The 18,716-nt window shown below is 38.1% G+C and overlaps 1 protein-coding gene across 3 annotated transcripts in view; it reads left to right on the top strand.

Moving 5' to 3' along the window:
- LOC120528581 (macrophage scavenger receptor types I and II-like) overlaps positions 1–18,716 on the top strand; it is a 61,087-nt gene that overhangs the window by 8,350 nt on the left and 34,021 nt on the right. For all 3 annotated transcript variants that reach the window (XM_039752759.1, XM_039752760.1, XM_039752758.1), the window contains exons 2-5: positions 8,077–8,195; positions 8,888–9,016; positions 10,440–10,735; positions 10,909–11,095. In XM_039752759.1, coding sequence (XP_039608693.1) covers positions 8,090–8,195; positions 8,888–9,016; positions 10,440–10,735; positions 10,909–11,095 — 718 coding nt within the window. In that variant the 5' untranslated portion in view covers positions 8,077–8,089. The remainder of the gene's footprint in view (positions 1–8,076; positions 8,196–8,887; positions 9,017–10,439; positions 10,736–10,908; positions 11,096–18,716) is intronic.

Below are 18,716 nucleotides of genomic sequence, written 5' to 3'. Positions count from 1 at the left end.
TAAAAGCATACACGGAGAAGTCCATAACTATAAAACTGCCCTAGGCTACATCTGCCTGGACGCTGAGAAAGCTCCTAGTGGCGGTCCACCCCAACCCACCTTTTCCTGTAGTTCTAGAGCAGGAGTGGTCTGAATTTAAAAGTGGTAGACTGCTGACTGGTACCGGTCAAACATTAGGCCTAGTTGTAGAGGAAGGTGACTTGTCTCAAGCTGCCTCTACAGCATGTAGTATGTCGGCAGAAAGCGAGATGGAGGGCCAAGAGGGGGTCAGAGAAACTCTCAGCATGTCGCAGGCAGCTATGTCATCCTCCCGTGCCCCGACAGTTCGGGAGGAATCTCTGCCCCTTGAGGTCAGACCGGATCCTCTCTCTGAAATGCAGGTTTAATTGAAAAAGACGCCGGCTTCTTTCAACAGAGAGCAGTGGAATGACGACTCTCTGAAGCATGTTAAGAATGCAGTGGTTCTCGTAAATGGCCAACACACACTCTGGCCCATGCTACAGGGACCCCACTTTGTTATCGAAAATGATCTGTCATATTGAGTTGCGGAACATGGAGGGGAGGTCTGGAAGTTGCTGTTAATCCCACGAACCTTCCAGCAGCAGTTTTGTAAGTTAGCGCATGCCCAACTCCTTGGAGGCCTTTTAGGCTCCAAAAAGACTGTGGAGTGTATCAAGCTTTGATTTTACTGGCCAGGAATCAACAAGGAGGTTCTCTGTTTCTGCATATCTTGCCCGGCGTGCCAACTGTGGCAAATTCTCAAGAGGGACCACGCCCCTATCATTCCCCTTCCCCTAATTGACGTGCCCTTCGAGAGAATCGGGGTCAATATAGTTGGAACCCTTGGAGCCCTCCGCCCGAGAACACAGGTATATATTAGTCCTCGTGGATTATGCGAGGGGTGCGTGGATTATCTAGAGGGCTCTAATAATGTTAACAGGGAGGGAGAGTTTATAAGGGCTTAAAATAAATAAAAATAACCATACAAACATATGGTTTCTACTTCGCGGATTTTCACCCCCCGCGATCGAGGAGGGATTACTGTATTATATGGACGACAACCCTGGGGTATTTTGGACATTTTAAAGGAAGGCTGGGAAGGAGATACCCTTCCCTTGACAAATGTACTACAGTATATCACACAGTTAGATTTGGAAAGATCAGACTCATTCTAAAAAGTCACATGGAGGAAGCGCTATTATAAACGTGGCAAGACTCTCCGAGAGTTCCATCCGGGGGATCGCGTCACAGTATTGGTCTCCACCTCTCATTCTAAATTGCTTGTCTGTTGCCTAGGCCCTTATGAAATTAAGGAGAGGAAAGGACTGGTTGACTATTTGGTGAAACAACCTAATTGTGGACCAAGCGAGCGGGTCTATCATGTGAACTTGCTGAAACTGTGGAAGGAAAGGGACCCCCGACCCTCCTCCGGTCAGCCCTGCTCATTCTTTGCTCAGACAGACACCCTTAATTCCGGCAAGGAGTTACCTGTCAGACAGAGACAGGAGCTGGAAACAGTTATCTGGTCCGTCCCGGACGTGGTGAGTGTAAAACCAGGTTGGACCTCTCTGATTGCGCACGACATACTGACTGAGCCAGGGGGACTTGTACCATATCTTTAAAACGAAAATAACTGGAATTGAAAAAAACAAATTGTTTTAATAATTTTACTTACTGAAACTTTAGTCTCCTTCAAAGTACTCTCCATGTGAATGAATGCACTTGTCCCAACGGTATTCCCACTTGTGGAAACATTTTTGGAATGTTGTCCAATGCCTGTAACAATTTTTCTTTGACTTCCTGTTTGTTTCCTGTTTTATTACAATTAATTACCTTTAAAAAGGCTTCTATATAGTACCGGCACAAGTACAATACACAAACTTCTCTCTTCTCTTTTACTCCACTCCTCCCAGGCAAACTTTGCCCTACTTCCAACCGACGTCAGCTTGCCTAGGTGAGGCAGAGTGACTCCTTTTATTGAAGACAAAGGAGTACTTACAGTTCTAAGGCATATCCTGGTGGAAGTACAACCTGTTTAAGCGAAAGTCCCCAAAAGAAGGGGTCATATAACTTTGCAGCAAACCTCTGGCAGGACCCATGAAACCCAATTGTGTGGAGTTCTCCCAGATCACTCGATTATGTTTTTCTCCCATCTGGGTAAGGGCCATTTTTCCACTCCTGCTGGGATGCCAACACACTTTTCAAATTGTTGGCGTCTAATGCTATAGAATTTTCATTAATATTTTTGATCAATACATTATATAATTATACAATTTAATACAAGCATATACTTTGTCAAAGTTGAGACACAAAAGTCGCAAAAAGGTTTGGGGCAGCCACCTGTATAATTTTTGCCTCATGTAAGGGGAGCCACCAAGATAGTTGCTAAGGTTAAAATGAAGTTTATGAGTAACAAACACCCCTCTAGAAGTGTTGCTAAAATCAATAGGATAGTCTGCGGATCACCCCTATATACAAGGCAATATTCAGATTAATGGGAGAGTTAAAAGGAGTCAGAAAACACTAGTGGCACTCATTGATTGGATGAAACTCTGCATATTATGAGTCAGATGAAATGATGTCCCATATGGAAAAATACAGTAAGGATTTTATATGTCAGAATGCTAAATCCTACAAAATATACACCATATAATTACATAATTTATTATACTTTTTTGTAATATACTTATATGATTTTTAACATGGCATTAACATGTATCATATAAAAAAGCAATATGAGCATTAAAGCATGTTTTAATATTATTTCTATTTAAAAAAAAACTATGTTGTAAGTACATGATTAATACATGTCATACTGTGAAGCAAGGTGTTAAAACACTTCTAAATTGGACTCCTGTAAACCTGAAATCCTGGTGTTTACTGTATATCTATCAAACCAGTTTCCGACTGACTTTTTCCCTCACTTCAGCCAGTTAGTCCATGATTTTTCAAAATGGAGACCAGTAGTACTGGCTCCTCAAGAATTTATGTCTAAAATCCTTTAAAAATACAGCTCAACACATCAATGAAAAAAGCAATTTCACATATTTATTTCCCTAATAAATACAGTAAAATGAAGGCACAACTGCATGTAGGCACAAAGTCAAACAGTGTTAAACTTGTGTAATAATACATGGCACGAAACACTTAGCTGTTCAGCAGAATGGTTAAAATTCATTACTATTACATTATCAAAACAGAAATGTTAATTAATGTTCGGCAAACTTCTGCTGTTCGGTGTCTTGTTAGCAGAAAACTCCAAGATGAAGTTTTAAACCTTCTTGACATCCAACTTCTGGTCACCGCAAGCCACCTTCTTGCAAACTGCCATACCACCTCAGAATGCAGTCCACAATCATCAGGAAGTTAGGGCTGTATTGCTTCACAGTTAGTTTCTGATAAAAATGCCAGAAGGTTGAATTAAAGTAACATAAACGTGCACTGTCAAAACTAAAGGTTTATTATTTGTGCCAAGATGAAGAGTTACAGAAACAAATGAAAATTTCAACTTGTACATAACACTATCAAACAAATGCTAAAGTTAGTTGGTGAATTCTGCTGTTTGCAATCTTTTTATATTGCATGCTCATTTAATTGTGTGTGTGTGTGTGTGTCTGTGTGTGTGTAAAGGTATAAAGGAAAAATATACAAAATAACGGTATTGTGTTAGAGGTAAAGTAGAGGTAAAATAAAACTAACTAGGCACAAAATACCACTGGAGAATACGATATATATATAAAGATTAACTTTATATAATATTATGAAGATTTAATGCTTTTAATTGAGTGGGGTCCACAACAATGCTCAAACTAAAGGACAAGCCTACAATTATAGACAAAATTTTTTTATTGAAGGATCTATTTTTGAATATAATTAGTACAATGAATAAGAAACTTGTACTTACCAGCTGCAGAATTCATTCTGACCATTAAAGTAAAGTGCCCAAGATACAATGACCATCTGTTTTACCACTAGCATTATTTCAATAAAGGACACCCCCAGTGAAACAGGCCTAACACCTTATGAGACACTACTTTGGGACCCATAAGTAACTTAAACAAAATTACAAATGAAGTATTGCAATACACTGTGATACTGAACAAAACTCTTAAGTCCTTACATCTGCAGGAAAAAGCATAATGGAAATAACAGCTCTTGAATTTGAACCTGGAGACTGAATTGTAACAAAGGTCTGCAAGTGAATGAATCACCTGACTTCAAGGAGTAACAAGCCATACCAGAAACGGGATCAAGCCATGGACCAGGCCATTGACCATCTGGCTACTAGACCACGTGCTTAAATTCCAGTCCATGAGATCACAGATTCCTGTTGCTAACCCTAACTAACAACTTCTCATAACGGTGCTGGTAATCATTGACATCGTAAGATTATCATTGGTACAAAATCGTAGAGGGCAGCCTGCATGGCATACAGACCGAAAGCCCCATTCATCAGATGAGGAGTTCAATTCGTCCATTTTTTTGCAATTTTATGACAGCTGTTGACCAAGTATTTGAATTCTTTTTGCCCTAGGAGTCAGAACCACACTCTAATCTCTATTATTCTACAGCAAAATCTTTCAAGGAAGATTTGAACTATGTAGTTATGGAAAGTATAGGAGGAAAAGCGAACTATCCATAAGCGCAGCAAGGCAAATGAAGTCTTTTTCATAAGTATCATGTATTTATTGAATATTTATAACTATTGTTTTATTAATGGAAACACTGCAAGATGAATATGAATTTAAATTGTTTTGGGTTTAACCTGTATAGCAATTGGGATAATATAATGAAAATGTGATTAGCATAACATGGTCTTCTTTAGAGTAAATACAAGGTGTAAGAGTAAATATTTTTGGACAGATATTTTTAATAACTATTGATACTTGAGGAAAAAAAAGTTACTTTTAAAGATTAATGTTTGTATGTAATTTAGACTGTTAATCCGACTTTAACACATATTAGTACTTGCAAAATTACCAGTTAAAAGTCAACCTAATTTAAGATTTCTTGGTTATTGATTTTAATAATAAAATGAATAATGTACAGTTTAACATAAAGTGAAGTTTGCTAACTGTGAAGAATGGTAGTAAACTTAAGGGACGGTAAATAACAACTTGTTTGGGAATAGAGACATTTGGAAAAAAATGTTTAAATCTATTAATATAAAGTGAAGATATAGTTTAAACTAGAAGACTCTTGAAACATACAAAATATACCATTTCTTTGATAGCTATTGTTTTTCATGATGTCAATTTTTATTTGTGTAACAGTAATTGATACAAAAGGATGGAACAAATGTAAGTATTAATGTATCATAAACTTTAGAATTCGATACAATATTAGGACACAAACTGCATGATATTGAGTGTTAGGATTAAACATGCTACATTAGATACAGGGTATAGTACAAACCTTTTAAAGTTTGTAGGATAGAGTTAAGTGGTTTTAGGAACTCAGGTACTTAGGGCCATATAGACAGACAATGTTGGTGACATGTGGTATAGCGGGTCCACGGCGCGTTCAGCAAAGGCCATTTTTTTAAAATAAATAATCACCGCACTCAAGGCGGCTTCGTGAGGGGGTGTAGTGGTTGTAGTAAGCCGCGGGGCGATCTGCGATGTGGGCGTTTCTCACCAAGTGCACAGGTGAGGAACTACCCACATCCTTGATTGTTCCCATGGCTAATGTGCTGCAGCTGCTATGGCCCCTCGCTATATAAAAAGAAGCGCGAGGCGGTTGGGGAGACTAGAAGAAAAAGAGGAAAAAATAGAAAAAGAAAGACGGAAGTTGCAGAGAAGAAGGCAGGAAGTAAGAGAGAGAGCGCCGGTATGGAAGAGCGAGCGAGGGAGAAAGCAGGCAGCTGGAAGGCGAGCCCACGAGGGGAATGTTTGGCCGACACTCAGTGGGGCTGAGAAAGCGGTCGCTCCACCTGAGCGACTAAGTAGCTGGAGTGACCAGTGGAGGAATCAACTTGACTGTAGAAGGAGCAGGAGTCGAGAAGACTTTGGGCTGGTGTAGTCCCAGCGGGAGCGCCTTGGCCGCTGGGAAATAACCCAAGTCTTGGTCCGGTTGGGAGCCTGACGAAGCCAAGGGTCGAAGGGCTACCGGACCTGATTGAAGGGCAGCTGATCCTTCAGGTAGGCGACTCTCCTGTAGAGCAGACCAGATGAGTGTAGCAGGGGAGCCGCCATGGAAGCAGAAGACACCGGGCTTTTGGTTTTAACATATTACTTCCTGTACTATGTTACCTCGTTGTTTATAGAAGATTTTTCTATTTATTGATTTTAACCTCAACATTTTCCTTTAATGGATTATTTGTTTAATGAAGATTTTTGGGACTCACTGCACTTTATTTATTGAATACTTTGTTTTTGATTGTTTTTTAATAAAAGCACTTTTGCACTTTTTATCATCCCCTTGCTCGATTGTTATTGCCTTCACTGACTAGCTCATCGGTGACATTACCGACGGTGTTGGGTTCAAGGGCTGCCAAGCAGTGATGGGAGCATGGAGCCGAATCCACATCGTCACATGGCAATACAGAAAAAAAAATACTATGGCTAATTGGGCCTAAGTAATATAGAAGATACCAAAACAAAGTAATAATTCGATACAACAGAGAAGGAGTGTCCTATGCAAAAAGTTGGTGAATGTGCAGTTTGTGAATTAGCAAGCCAAGATACAAGCCAAGAATCCCAGCTGGTGGCAGAAGACTTTAACATCAATAAGAAGCTTGGGTACAACCCTTGCAATTTAAATATGACCTTGACATGAGCCAATGGCTTGCATTAATGAGAGTAGTGCTAACATCTTCTGAAGGGAGAATTGACACCTACTGTCAGCAAGATACTGTTTGTTTTATACGGCAGAGGTATTCATCTAATTTAAGACCACAACTGGATGTAATTAGTGGTAACGTTGTGGACGACATCATGAGGATGCGAGCATGATTGTTTGTATAGGGGTTCTATCTCTGGTTATTGTTGTACACATCATTGGCACCATAAACTAGAGACTTTGGAAGTGTTTAAAGTAAATACTTGCGCTGTCTGTGTCATCACCAATGATACTATTAAATGATCAGATCATAAATGAAGATACAAGACTAGGTATATTTTTATGACCTAACATAGCTAATGTTTATTGATTAGGAAGGAAATTAAATAGTTGCTGAACACACACAGGGGCAATGTGACTTTGCTCAGTTATTGACAATAAATTATTATTGTACTAATGTAATGTAGGTAATGTAACAGAAAAGCATAAAAGTAGCTGAATTGTTTTATTGATTGCTCACTCCATGTACTGAGATATTTTTGCATACCTGTGTACAAATAAAGAATTGTTCTGCATTTTCATCTGGTCTACGTGAATGACTTCTTTGAAAACTGAGGAAAGTTTTTTCCACAACAATGCCAACCTTATTGCAAATACAGGAAGAGTTCTGTCTTTTCTTTCTTAATTAATGGACTGGGACCCATCTGAGCAGGGAGGCCAGTCCATGTATACCATCCATGACTATAATATATACAGTTTATTTGATTTTGGAACAGAAGGATAGCCAGTTTTTGAAAATATTGAGTAACTGTTTAAATTGAGTGAGCAGCACAATAGAATATTTAAGAGTGTTATAACACATATCTTAAGTCAGTTAAAGTTTTGAAGATGATCAAATATTGGACAAAAACCCAACAAAGATAATAATGCTATATATAGATAACTATGTGTTGATATACTGTATGTAGCTCTGTATATACTTATTTACAAAAAATTTAAAAATTCAAACCCATGTATCCTTGTATCTAATGAGGTAATGTATACATGTACTGTATGTACAAAAAGATTAAAAGCAATAAACATTACTTTATTTAAATTGAATTAGTACATGAAAATAATATGTATACATGATAAGACACAATAACAGATTTGAAATAAGTCAAATAAAGCACACTGGATAGGTACTGTTTACCTATGTTCCTGAACTGAATAAATGTGTTAGAAAATGGACGAATAAATGGATGCATCATACTGGTTTTAAAAAATTCTCAATAAATGCCTAATGTCTAATTTTAGATTTTAATACAACATGCCAAAATGGATTAGAGCACCTAAGAGCAATGGGGACATTACACTAATGGAAAATTCTAGAAGCAAATCTGACTCTACTGAGCCTGATGAACAATATGAAAAGAGTATGTAATGAAAAATTTCTGCTTCCTTAATGATCAATACTGAATGTCTTTTATTCTGTATGATTCTAAAGAATTAAAATGTTAAAAGATGCACTGTAGAAGTAGTCTGATTTTTTTAAGCCTGAAATTCATTTATGTAACTTGTTTGTGATGGGTTGAATGCATTTATTTATCCAGTTTAGCTCTCTGCTCTTTGTCTGAAGAATAGATTATAAATGAAAACAGATTCATAATGTAAAAGAATGCTTGGTGCCACATTAGGGTGGCCCTTTTGCCTCTCATATTTTCAGGCCTCGTTGTAGAATTTGCACATGTGCATGTTAAGCTGATTGATGTCTGTAAATTCCATACGAGTATAAAGATATGGGCAACTATGCCCTGATGTCTGTCCTGAGTTTATCCTGGTTTGTGTCTAATGCTGCTGCCTGAATTTGCACTGTATTCTAGTAATTGTGCCTGGAAAATGAGTGAATGAATATCATTAATAATGTAAATATATCTACTTTGTTAAATACTTTCAAAACTACCTAATGTGTTTACTTCTGTTAAATAGTTTAATGTAAATGTAAAAAGTGTACATTTAACTTGTAAAATGAGACAGAATCAAAAGCCCTAAGAACAAAGATCATGTGTTATATTTGTAAAATATTATTTAAGTGCTAATAAATATAATTCTTTCCAATATTTTGCAGTACACGATGGAATAGTGTGTAAGGAACGCATTACAGAACTTCAAAAAAAGCAACATTTGATCAGGACTGGCATAATTGTGCTGTATTTGTGTGTTCTGTTCATTCTACTATTTCTCATCTATATATCAGGTATGCAGTAAATCAATGTACTATTTGTTATCACTTTGAATTATCTTAATTGACTTTAAACCTGCAACATATGATAATTAGTTATTTTAAATGGAGACCTCTCACAGTTGAAAGACATACAAGTTAAATGAACTGGTGTTGCTAAATTGACTCTACTGTAGTGTGTTTGTCTTATGATGGACTGGCACCCTGTCCAAGGGTTGTTTCGTGCCTTGTGCCTAAAGCTTACTGAGATAGGCTCCCACATCACCACGACTCTGCATTGAATAGGCCGGTTAGGAAATGGATGGATGGATAAATAATTATGAATAAAAGCAAAGGAATAATGAAGCCTTTCATTATATAATGTTTACAGTACTTCAATAAATTTATAGCACATAAAAATGTTATGTGTTGTATTTTTTTTTTTTTGATAAATGTCAGGAAGGTAAGCAGAATAGCTTTGCCAAGAGACCAGTTAGTCATTTTAATATTAAAACATCAAAAAGGGGCTTGACTTTTTAATAGCTGCAGTGCTCACATCTTTAGATGCGCAATACACCCTTCAGAATTAAAAATGTATATTTGTTAGAAAGATAGGTTAGAATAATGTGTGGGAAGTTTGGGTTTTTCTTTTAACATAATTTACATATAAACATAAATGTGTTTTTTGATGTGCTTTATTAATCCCCAAGGGGAAATTGTCTTTTCGCATGACCTTTGGTGGCCAGAACACAGGGTCAGCCACTGTAGAGTGGAGGAATCTTTCAGGTTAAAGACCTTGCTCAAGGGCCCAACAGAGTAAGAAACCTTCTGGCACTAATAGGATTTGAAATGGCAATCTTCCAGATACCAGCACAGATCCTTAGCCTCAGAGCCACAGCTCCACACATTTTTTTTTATGTGCTGGCATACTGTTGCAAAAAAATTAATCCACAGAATTTAATAATCTGATGCTAAAATAGATGAGTTTGTGCAATACTATTATCATCCACAGATTCTTATGCTTTTCCATATGGGAACAGTTGTTTATTTGAAAATTAGAGGCACTTGGTTAATGATCAACATCAATAGAAACATTTTGATTCTTCCTTAATCTAACCACTGCATTTTCACAATGTTGAAATTTTGATCTACCTTATAGTTTTTAAAATATTTTTGTAATTGTAAATCAAGTGTTCTTTTTGCCAATTGTAAGAAAGTAGATGCAAGGATAGTATTAGCTTATCACACTGTGCTTCATCTTCATATAAACAGTCACAAGTAATCTTTAAAATGGAATTGTATTTCTCTTAATTTTCTAGTTAGTCTGGTTTTCTTTAATACTGAAATACAGTATTTATTAAAGTCAAAACCTTACCTGTTGCAAACATATAATCTTGTTGTAATATGTCATGTTCACTATTTTTTGTGATGAAAAAAAAAATCCCTTTTATTTTTCAAGTAAATTCACATGCATCTGAAGAACCAACAAATGGAACTAAACTAAAGCAACAAATGGAAAATACCTTTGAACAAGACGAACAAAGAAATGTAACTCAGTATAACTTTATTAAGCTTGAAAATCACCTGAAGAGCCTACTTGATAGCTTTAATCTTACACTTAGCAGTTCTCTGGAAACCATCAGGGATGACATTTGGAAACTGAATACACACATCGAACAACTGAAAATTGACACAGACCTTAAACTGAATAACACAATTTCAAGACTCAGCATCAAAGATGACGTTATTAGAAAGGTAATTTAATTTGAAATATTCATTTTCCCTTGAGGCATACTACATTTTTAAATATATACAAACATCTATAATATCATCATGTAATAGCTATTTGCTTTATGCTCAAGAATAGTTATGTGATAAAACATAAAATACAATTTTAATTTTGTATTCTTTGCACATTATTTTCACAGGACATTCCTAACATCAGGATACATTTGGAAAATATGTCTATGGCTATAAAACTTTTAGAGGTTAAGCAAGAGAATATTACACTTAAGGTAAATAAAGAATTTGCCACTCTGAACATTGTCACTGAAGATCTCAGATTGAAGGACTGGGAGCATTCCTTGAAATTAAACAACATCACATTAATTCAAGGTAAAGGGAGACTTGTTTTTTACACTTCACAGAATAAACCTGCTGACACTGAATAACTGGTGTCAGAAGTAATATTTTTTAAATGTTTATATTTTATTTTTTGGTTAAAGCAAGGTATCACACTGGCATAATGAATAATGCTACTGCTTCACAACTCCAAGGACTAATATTTGATTATTTTGGTTTGGTCATCACCTGCATACTTTGGATTAATAACACATATTTAATCTTTGTACTGCAGATTGACATTTCTAATATAGCTGTGTGTGAGTGTGCACTGGTGTTTTAAAAGGTTTTGTCATTACTTCACAAATGTTCCCTCTAAATATGGCTCACATTGAGTTGATGTATAAGAGTGTTTTGGTGAAGTGTTAGTAGCGTAATTGTTAATGCTGCAGCATTACCACTCCAGGGGCCTCATGTATAAACGTTGTGTATGCACAAAAATGTTCGGTATGCCTGTTTACATGTTCACATTGCAATGTATTAAAACTAAACTTGACGTAAAGCCAAGCGCATTTTCACGCTATCTCAAACCCTGGCATACGCAAGTTCTCCGCTCAGTGGCACCCAGCATCAAAGCAGTGCTTTTGTTCCAGTGTGGTTTCCCTTTCTTGTTTAGATCCACATCCCTGACGTGGCTTTATCATATATACTGAAATATTGTTTATATATTAACCGCATATTGTTTATTAGTTTAAGGCATCTGATTGTAATTAACCTGTAACAATATAATGGTCCACGTAATGGCCAAACTATTCCAAATACCATAGCTGCTTTAGCATTGTTACTCTCACTGCACCTTCTTCTTCTTCTTCTTCTTGTTTCAGCTGCTCCTATTAGGGTTGCCACAGTGGATCAACTTTTTCCATATTACTCTCACTGCACCCCTCAGAATATTTATACCACTGTATCTGAGTGTGGAATCACAGCTCAACAGCAGCTAACTGCAAAGAGAATTATCGGTATACAAGATCAAGCACACGCTGTCTCAGCCATGCTGTCTGTTTGAACTGCTCCCATACGGCAAACGCTTCAGAGCCTTTCCTGTACTGACCTCGTGGTTCAGAAACAGTTTCATCTCAAGAACTATGAATGCACTCAATCAGTCCATCAAGTGCTCCTTGTAGAACTGTTTGTACTTATAAGTACTATTACCTAACTGTAAACTTGCAATACAGTTATAATATTGGACAGCCTGAGCCACTTTAGCGCTTATTTACATATGATGACAAAATCATTTTAAGATGAAATGCAGCAAAATATGTTTTTTATATTATACAGATAAAACTTTAACTTCATTTAAATAATCTATACTGTTAATAATTAAACATGTGAGGTACGCGGTGTCGCTGCGCTACCATGGAGCTGGCACCCCGTTCAGGGATTGTTCCTGTCTTGCGCTGTATTCTTGTTGGGGCTGGTGAGACACTGGAAGGATAGATGGATAGAATAATTAAACATGTACTACAAAGATATTTCAATGTTCCTTAAAAGTTTTGAAGGCGTTCTAAGCTTACAGATGGCTTAACGTCTATTACAGAGATGATTGTGTGGCAATTGGATACTTGGAGAAAGAAAGGGAAGGACAGGAATTGGGGGTTAGTACGTTTGAAAGAGACAGAACTGCTGCAATAAATTATTTCATCGAAGGTCGCGCACGGTGCAGCATTTTGCATGAGGCAAAAACAATCTCTGGACGAGGCGCCAGCTCGTCACTATCATTGCGCTACCTTGTTCCCATATTTAATACATGCTTTAATTCCTATTATCATGAAAATTATATCAAATATACATTTCAGCATTTAAATCGGTCAAAGAGCTGTAATATCATGAATGTAATGGATTATGTGTCCTGTCAGAGGAAGAGAAAGCCCGTTTAAGAAGCATGTAGTGATTAACACATAGAGCACATAGAAGAACACATATAAAACAAAGCATTTAACGTGCTACTTTAGTTATGATGGTATTTGAGAAAATAGTAAATTAAACGATTTTAAGATAAATTTTATGATGTTCTACTCTAATGACAAAATAAACTATGTGATTAAAGTGGAAATTTCAAGATTAAAGTTTTTTCTGGACCCTAATAAGCTTTCATATGACACTCAGACGGTGGGCTATGACTCGCCTTTTCACAGCAACTTTGATATCTGACAACTTATTTTTTATTTTGGACACTGTGCAACTTTTGTGAACTTGAGCTTTTGAGTTTCTCTGACACTCTATGTCACTCGATCAACTTCCTTTTGTTGTTTATACCACTGTTTAAACCAACAAATAGTAAGTTTTTCCTTGCCTCCACTTGGTATTCGCTGAAATTCTTCTATTTTTACCCGTGCTTTTTCAATTGCCTTTTCACAGAACGCTGAGCTTAAGGGCTATTTATATTGATTTGCTTATTCAAAGAGGTGTAATTCTGGAAGGAGTTGGGGAGAGGCATCAGGCACGTGCATTACTTTTCACGCTGACCGGGATTTATGTAGTTGAAAAACGTGGAAGTTGGCGAACGCACAGATTTATGCATCTGAATTTTTTTGTGCGTATGAAAATTTCCACTTTTGTCCGTACACCATGTTTTACTGTGAATTCTACGTATAGTGTTATGCATGAGCCCCAGGGCTCTGGATTGAGTTCCAGACCTAAGTACTGTGATAATAATGCAACACAGATATCATAAAGGTTTAGGTCATCCACCTGTACAGTAGTACCTTGGTATACGTCCTTAATCCATTTCAGATCCTTGGACTTATACCAAACAGGACTTATAACAAACAAATTTTTCCCATAAGAAATAATGGGAAAATGATTAATTCGTTCCCATGAAAAAAAAATCCTATTGTTATTGGCATATTATACATTGATGGGGTTGAATAAAATAATTTAAACACTGCTTAATACTAAAATACATAAATACAAAAGCAATTAGATGAAATAAATGAAAATTTAACCTCACTTTACCTTGCTGAGAAGAGTAGAGTGCCTACGAGGATGGTGCTGAGAAGAGAGGAGAGCGTTACAGCTCTTACAAAGGAGCCACTTCAGGCGATTGTGTAGCACTGCCGTTGTTCTTCTTCTGGCAGTCTTCAATCCAAATCCCTAAAGTAGATTCCATCCAGACTACTGCCTTATTACATCCACTTACAACGAGTTTTGCACCCTGGTTAAAAGGACACTGCGGCCGTAGATCTTATATTCCTTTCCTACTTTTTAAATAAAAAGAATCGTAGCCTTCAACAAATCCAAAATGTTTATCTTTTCAGCAATCATTAACATCTTCCGTTTGCGCTTGGGCACGGCCCCTGAAGCAGTAGCAGATCGGTTTGGAGCCATAATGAAGGGCTTCACTATGCACAAAGATAAACACAAATGAGCACAAAAGTTAACTCTTTACACAGCGAAACACGTTGATGCTGAATAAGCAAGACGAGACTTCCTGGTTAACACTGCATTCAGCATGCAGGAACTTAACTGCGTGCTCTGATTGGTTTGCTTCACAGTCAGGAGAACTTAACTGCGTGCTCTGATTGGTTAACTTCTCAGTCATTCGCCAATAGCGTCCCTTGACATAAGTATGAAATCAACTGGGCAAACCAACTGAGGAAGCATGTACAGGAAATAAAAAGACACATTGTCCACAGAACCCGCGAAGCAGCGAAAAATCCGCGTTATATATTTAGTTGTGCTTTCATATAAAATCCACAATAGAGTGAAGCTGCGAAAGTCGAAGCGCGATATAGTGAGGGATTACTGTACAGGTTAAAACTTTTTTTTTTGAAGGCGCGCCCGGTATACCACACGTGTTGTTCTAGCACACGAGTCGTATTCCAAACAAAGGTCGTATACCAAGCAAAATATTTCGCCTGTAAACAGAACGTATACCAAGTTGGACTTATTCCAAAGCAGACGTATACCGAGGTACCACTGTATATTGTGTTCCCGGCTGCAAAAGTTACGTTTATGAAGCACGATGGGGGCTTTAAAGGCCCATAGAGGAAATGATGTCATCAAAAGGGCCGGAACTAAAAGTGATGTCAGAAAATGGGCCAGCTTCGGCAGTGACGTCAGCAAAGGGGTCAGCTTCAGAAACGATGTCAGCAAAGGGGCCGGCTATGGAAGTGATGTCTTCTGAGGCGCTGGAACCTTGCAGGATTTCCCAGGAAAGGTCTGTAGGGAAATAAGAAAGACAGTCAGCACACTCCGACGCCCCCTAGTCAGATGTTTTATACTCAGACCCTTTAGCTGCCTCCTACTCACACGTGTGTGACACTATGAAAAGTATATAAATTTTCTGCATGACTTTATTGGATTTTTTCAGATGCTTTTTTCTTCCTACATGTCAACGACATGCATGTTAGTTAAAATGGAAACTCTTGTATGTATGAGTGACGGTGATTCTTTGTTTAGTGGGGCACTAATCCTGCAAAAAGTTTCCCTATTCATTTTATTAACACCCTTTCTGAATTCATTACATTAAAAATAATTTTCAAGAGGCAGGCATGTACAGGACTTTCTACTACAGTAATCCCTCTGCGATCACGGGGGTTGCGTTCCAGAAACCCCCTCGAAAGGTGAAAATCCACAAAGTAAAAACCGTATGTTCATATGGCTATTTTTATATTTTTTAAGCCCTTATAAACTCTCCCATACTATTATAAACATTTCCCGCACAGTTATACAGCATAAACTGTTTGTATTCTCTTAGATATTAGGTAAGATTCGTTGAAATTATGTATGTAAACACACTGCTTATATACAGTAAAACCTAAATATTATTTTAAAGATATCAAGCATCTCCGATATCACATATGTTACAGCCATTACGACAGACAGGCCACCAGCAATAAATACATACAATGCAAGAAAAATTGTATACAGTAAAATGTATGTACAGTCACACTAAACTATGTACATGTAATAAGATCAACAATGACACAGCGACTTGGTCCGATAACAATGAATTTAATTTTACTGCACAACAAAGGAGAGCGTTACAGCTCTTCTAAAGGAGCCTCTTCAGGCAATTGTGTAGCACCGCCATTGTTCTTCTTCCGGCAGTCTTCAATCCAAATCCTTAAAGCAGATTAAATCTGGACTACCGCCTTATTACATCCACTTACAACTCATTTTGCACCCTGGTTAAATGACACTGTGGCCGTAGATCTTATATTCTTTTCCTCCTTTTTAAATAAAAAGAATCGTAGACTCATTGATGTCGTAATAGCGTCCTGCAGCAGTGTAGCTGTTCCCTTCCTTCAACATATCCAAAACTTTTACCTTTTCAGCAATCATTAGCATCTTCCGTTGGTGCCTGGGCACGGCCTCTGAAGCAGTAGCAGGAGCAGATAGTTTTGGAGCCATAACGAAGGGCTTGACTATGCACAAAGATAAACACAAATAAAGCACAAAATTTAACTCTTTGCACAGCAAAACACGTTGATGCTGAATGAGCGAAATGAGACTTCCTGGTTAACGCAGCAGAATCGAATTCGGGAATCTATCGCTGAGCCAATCAGCACACAGGAAATTGAATGTGTGCTCTGATTGGTTAGCTTCTCAGCCATCCACCAATAGCATACCTTGTATGAAATCAACTGGGCAAACCAACTGAGGAAGTATGTACCAGAAGTAAAAAGACCCATTGTCTGCAGAAACCCGCGAAGCAGCGAAAAATCGGCATTATATATTTAGATATGCTTACATATAAAATCCGCTAAAGTCGAAGAGCGATATAGCGAAGGATTACTGTACTACATCACCTATGCAAGAATTCGGGATACTCGCATGATCATGGTGTTTATGGAGTATTAAGAATATAGATTAAGGATCAATGTGCTTTATTTCTTAGTTTTAGTGTTATTAGCCATTAAAAGCTTATGCTTGAGGCAGCTTAAAACATCACCATTTATTTTAGCATTAGGGCAGTTGGGCCCTTCTGTGGCCTTGCTTTGTTTTGAACTACTGTAAGTCAAGGACATTGTGTTCTCTGAGGGAGCTGAGGAAGTAGACTTTTGGAATGGGAACACAGTTTCTGAGGCTTCCGACTGACAGAAGACTAAACAAGCTTCCATAAGATTTCAAGGCCTTTAATTTTAAGAAAACTAAGCAAGCTCTCATGCTATCACATAAATATATAAATATTTTCAATGGCATTTAAATTTATATATTAAGGCTTATCAATTCCTTAGGCAATCAAGTTAAAGCAAATGCATTGTGTTAGCTAGCTTGAGTTATATAGGAGTTTAAGGGCTGATTAGTAAAGGCAAGGGTCTTTTTCTTTTTTAAGCAGATGCCTGTGCTTCCATTCCCAATAGCTCAGCCCCTGTGCTGGCAAGTCAGATAGAGCGCTCCACTGCTTTACAGTTCAGCTGCTCGCATTCACAGGCTTTCATATCAGTATGCATACAGGGTGGTCCAGATCTAATTATGCAGATCCAGATCGTCTGGATGACTTTGATTTATGCAGGGATGATTCCAGATTGGTGCGAAGATGATTCTTCATGTCGTCAGTTCGCACACATCTCAATAGTCCAGGATTTTTCGGGTGATTTTCTATGTAATAAACTTAATAAGTTATAGCGTAATGAAAATTGCATAATTAGATCTAGACCACCCTATATATTAGTTAGCATTTATGTTTACATGTCAATGCTTCTTTATAAATCATTATCCATCTATCCATCCATTTTCCAACCCGCTGAATCCGAACACAGGGTCACGGGGGTCTGCTGGAGCAAATCCCAGCCAACACAGGGCACAAGGCAGGAAGCCAACCCACCACAGGACATACACAAACACCAAGCACACACTAGGGCCAATTTAGAATTGCCAATCCACCTAACCTGTATGTCTTTGGACTGTGGGAGAAAACCAGACCGCCTGGAGAAAACCCACGCAGACACGGGGAGAACATGCAAACTCCACACAGGGAGGAACTGGGAAGCGAACCCAGGTCTCCTAACTGTGAGGCAGCAGCGCTATCCACTGCGCCACCATGCTGCCCTAAATCATACTACGAAGAAGAAGAGATGAAGAACAAGAAGACATGAGAATTAGATGGCATGTACATCCTTCGAGCCAAAGTGACTGTTACGAGAAAGTGTAGATAGGGAAGGAAATTGTTATGAGAGGGTCTACTTGGAAGAAGATTTCTATGGGTATTGTTATAAGTCTGCAAAACCAGGTGTTTGTTATGAGAAAAGGTATTGAGCAAGGTCATTATCATGAGAAACTCTTGTCACACATGTGTGCATAGGAGGCAGCTGAAGGGCTTAGAGAGGACTGATTATACATCTGCCCGGGGGGGGCGGAGTACGCTGACGCTCTTTCTGAGTTCCTACAGGTCTTTCCCGGGAAATCCCACCAGGAGCCACCACCTCGAAGCGGGACACATCACTTCTGGTCCTGGGCCCGAGGAAGACACCACTTCCGGTCCCTGCCCCGAGGACGACATCACTTCCGGTCCCGGGCCCAAGGATGACATCACTTCCGCCCATAGTCCTATAAAGCCTCCTGCCTTTGCTCTGGGAGGCAGTTCTGTTTTGGACTGTGTTGTGTAAACTTGCCTTACAGGAATCAATTGCTTTTGCAGCCAGGAAACTGCATTAAACGGGTGACTGCC

This window comes from Polypterus senegalus, chromosome 4, assembly GCF_016835505.1.
Source record: "Polypterus senegalus isolate Bchr_013 chromosome 4, ASM1683550v1, whole genome shotgun sequence".
NCBI classification, from domain to species: domain Eukaryota; kingdom Metazoa; phylum Chordata; class Cladistia; order Polypteriformes; family Polypteridae; genus Polypterus; species Polypterus senegalus.
Note: the sequence above shows the minus strand (reverse complement) of the source record. Positions and strands in the feature narration are given on the sequence as shown.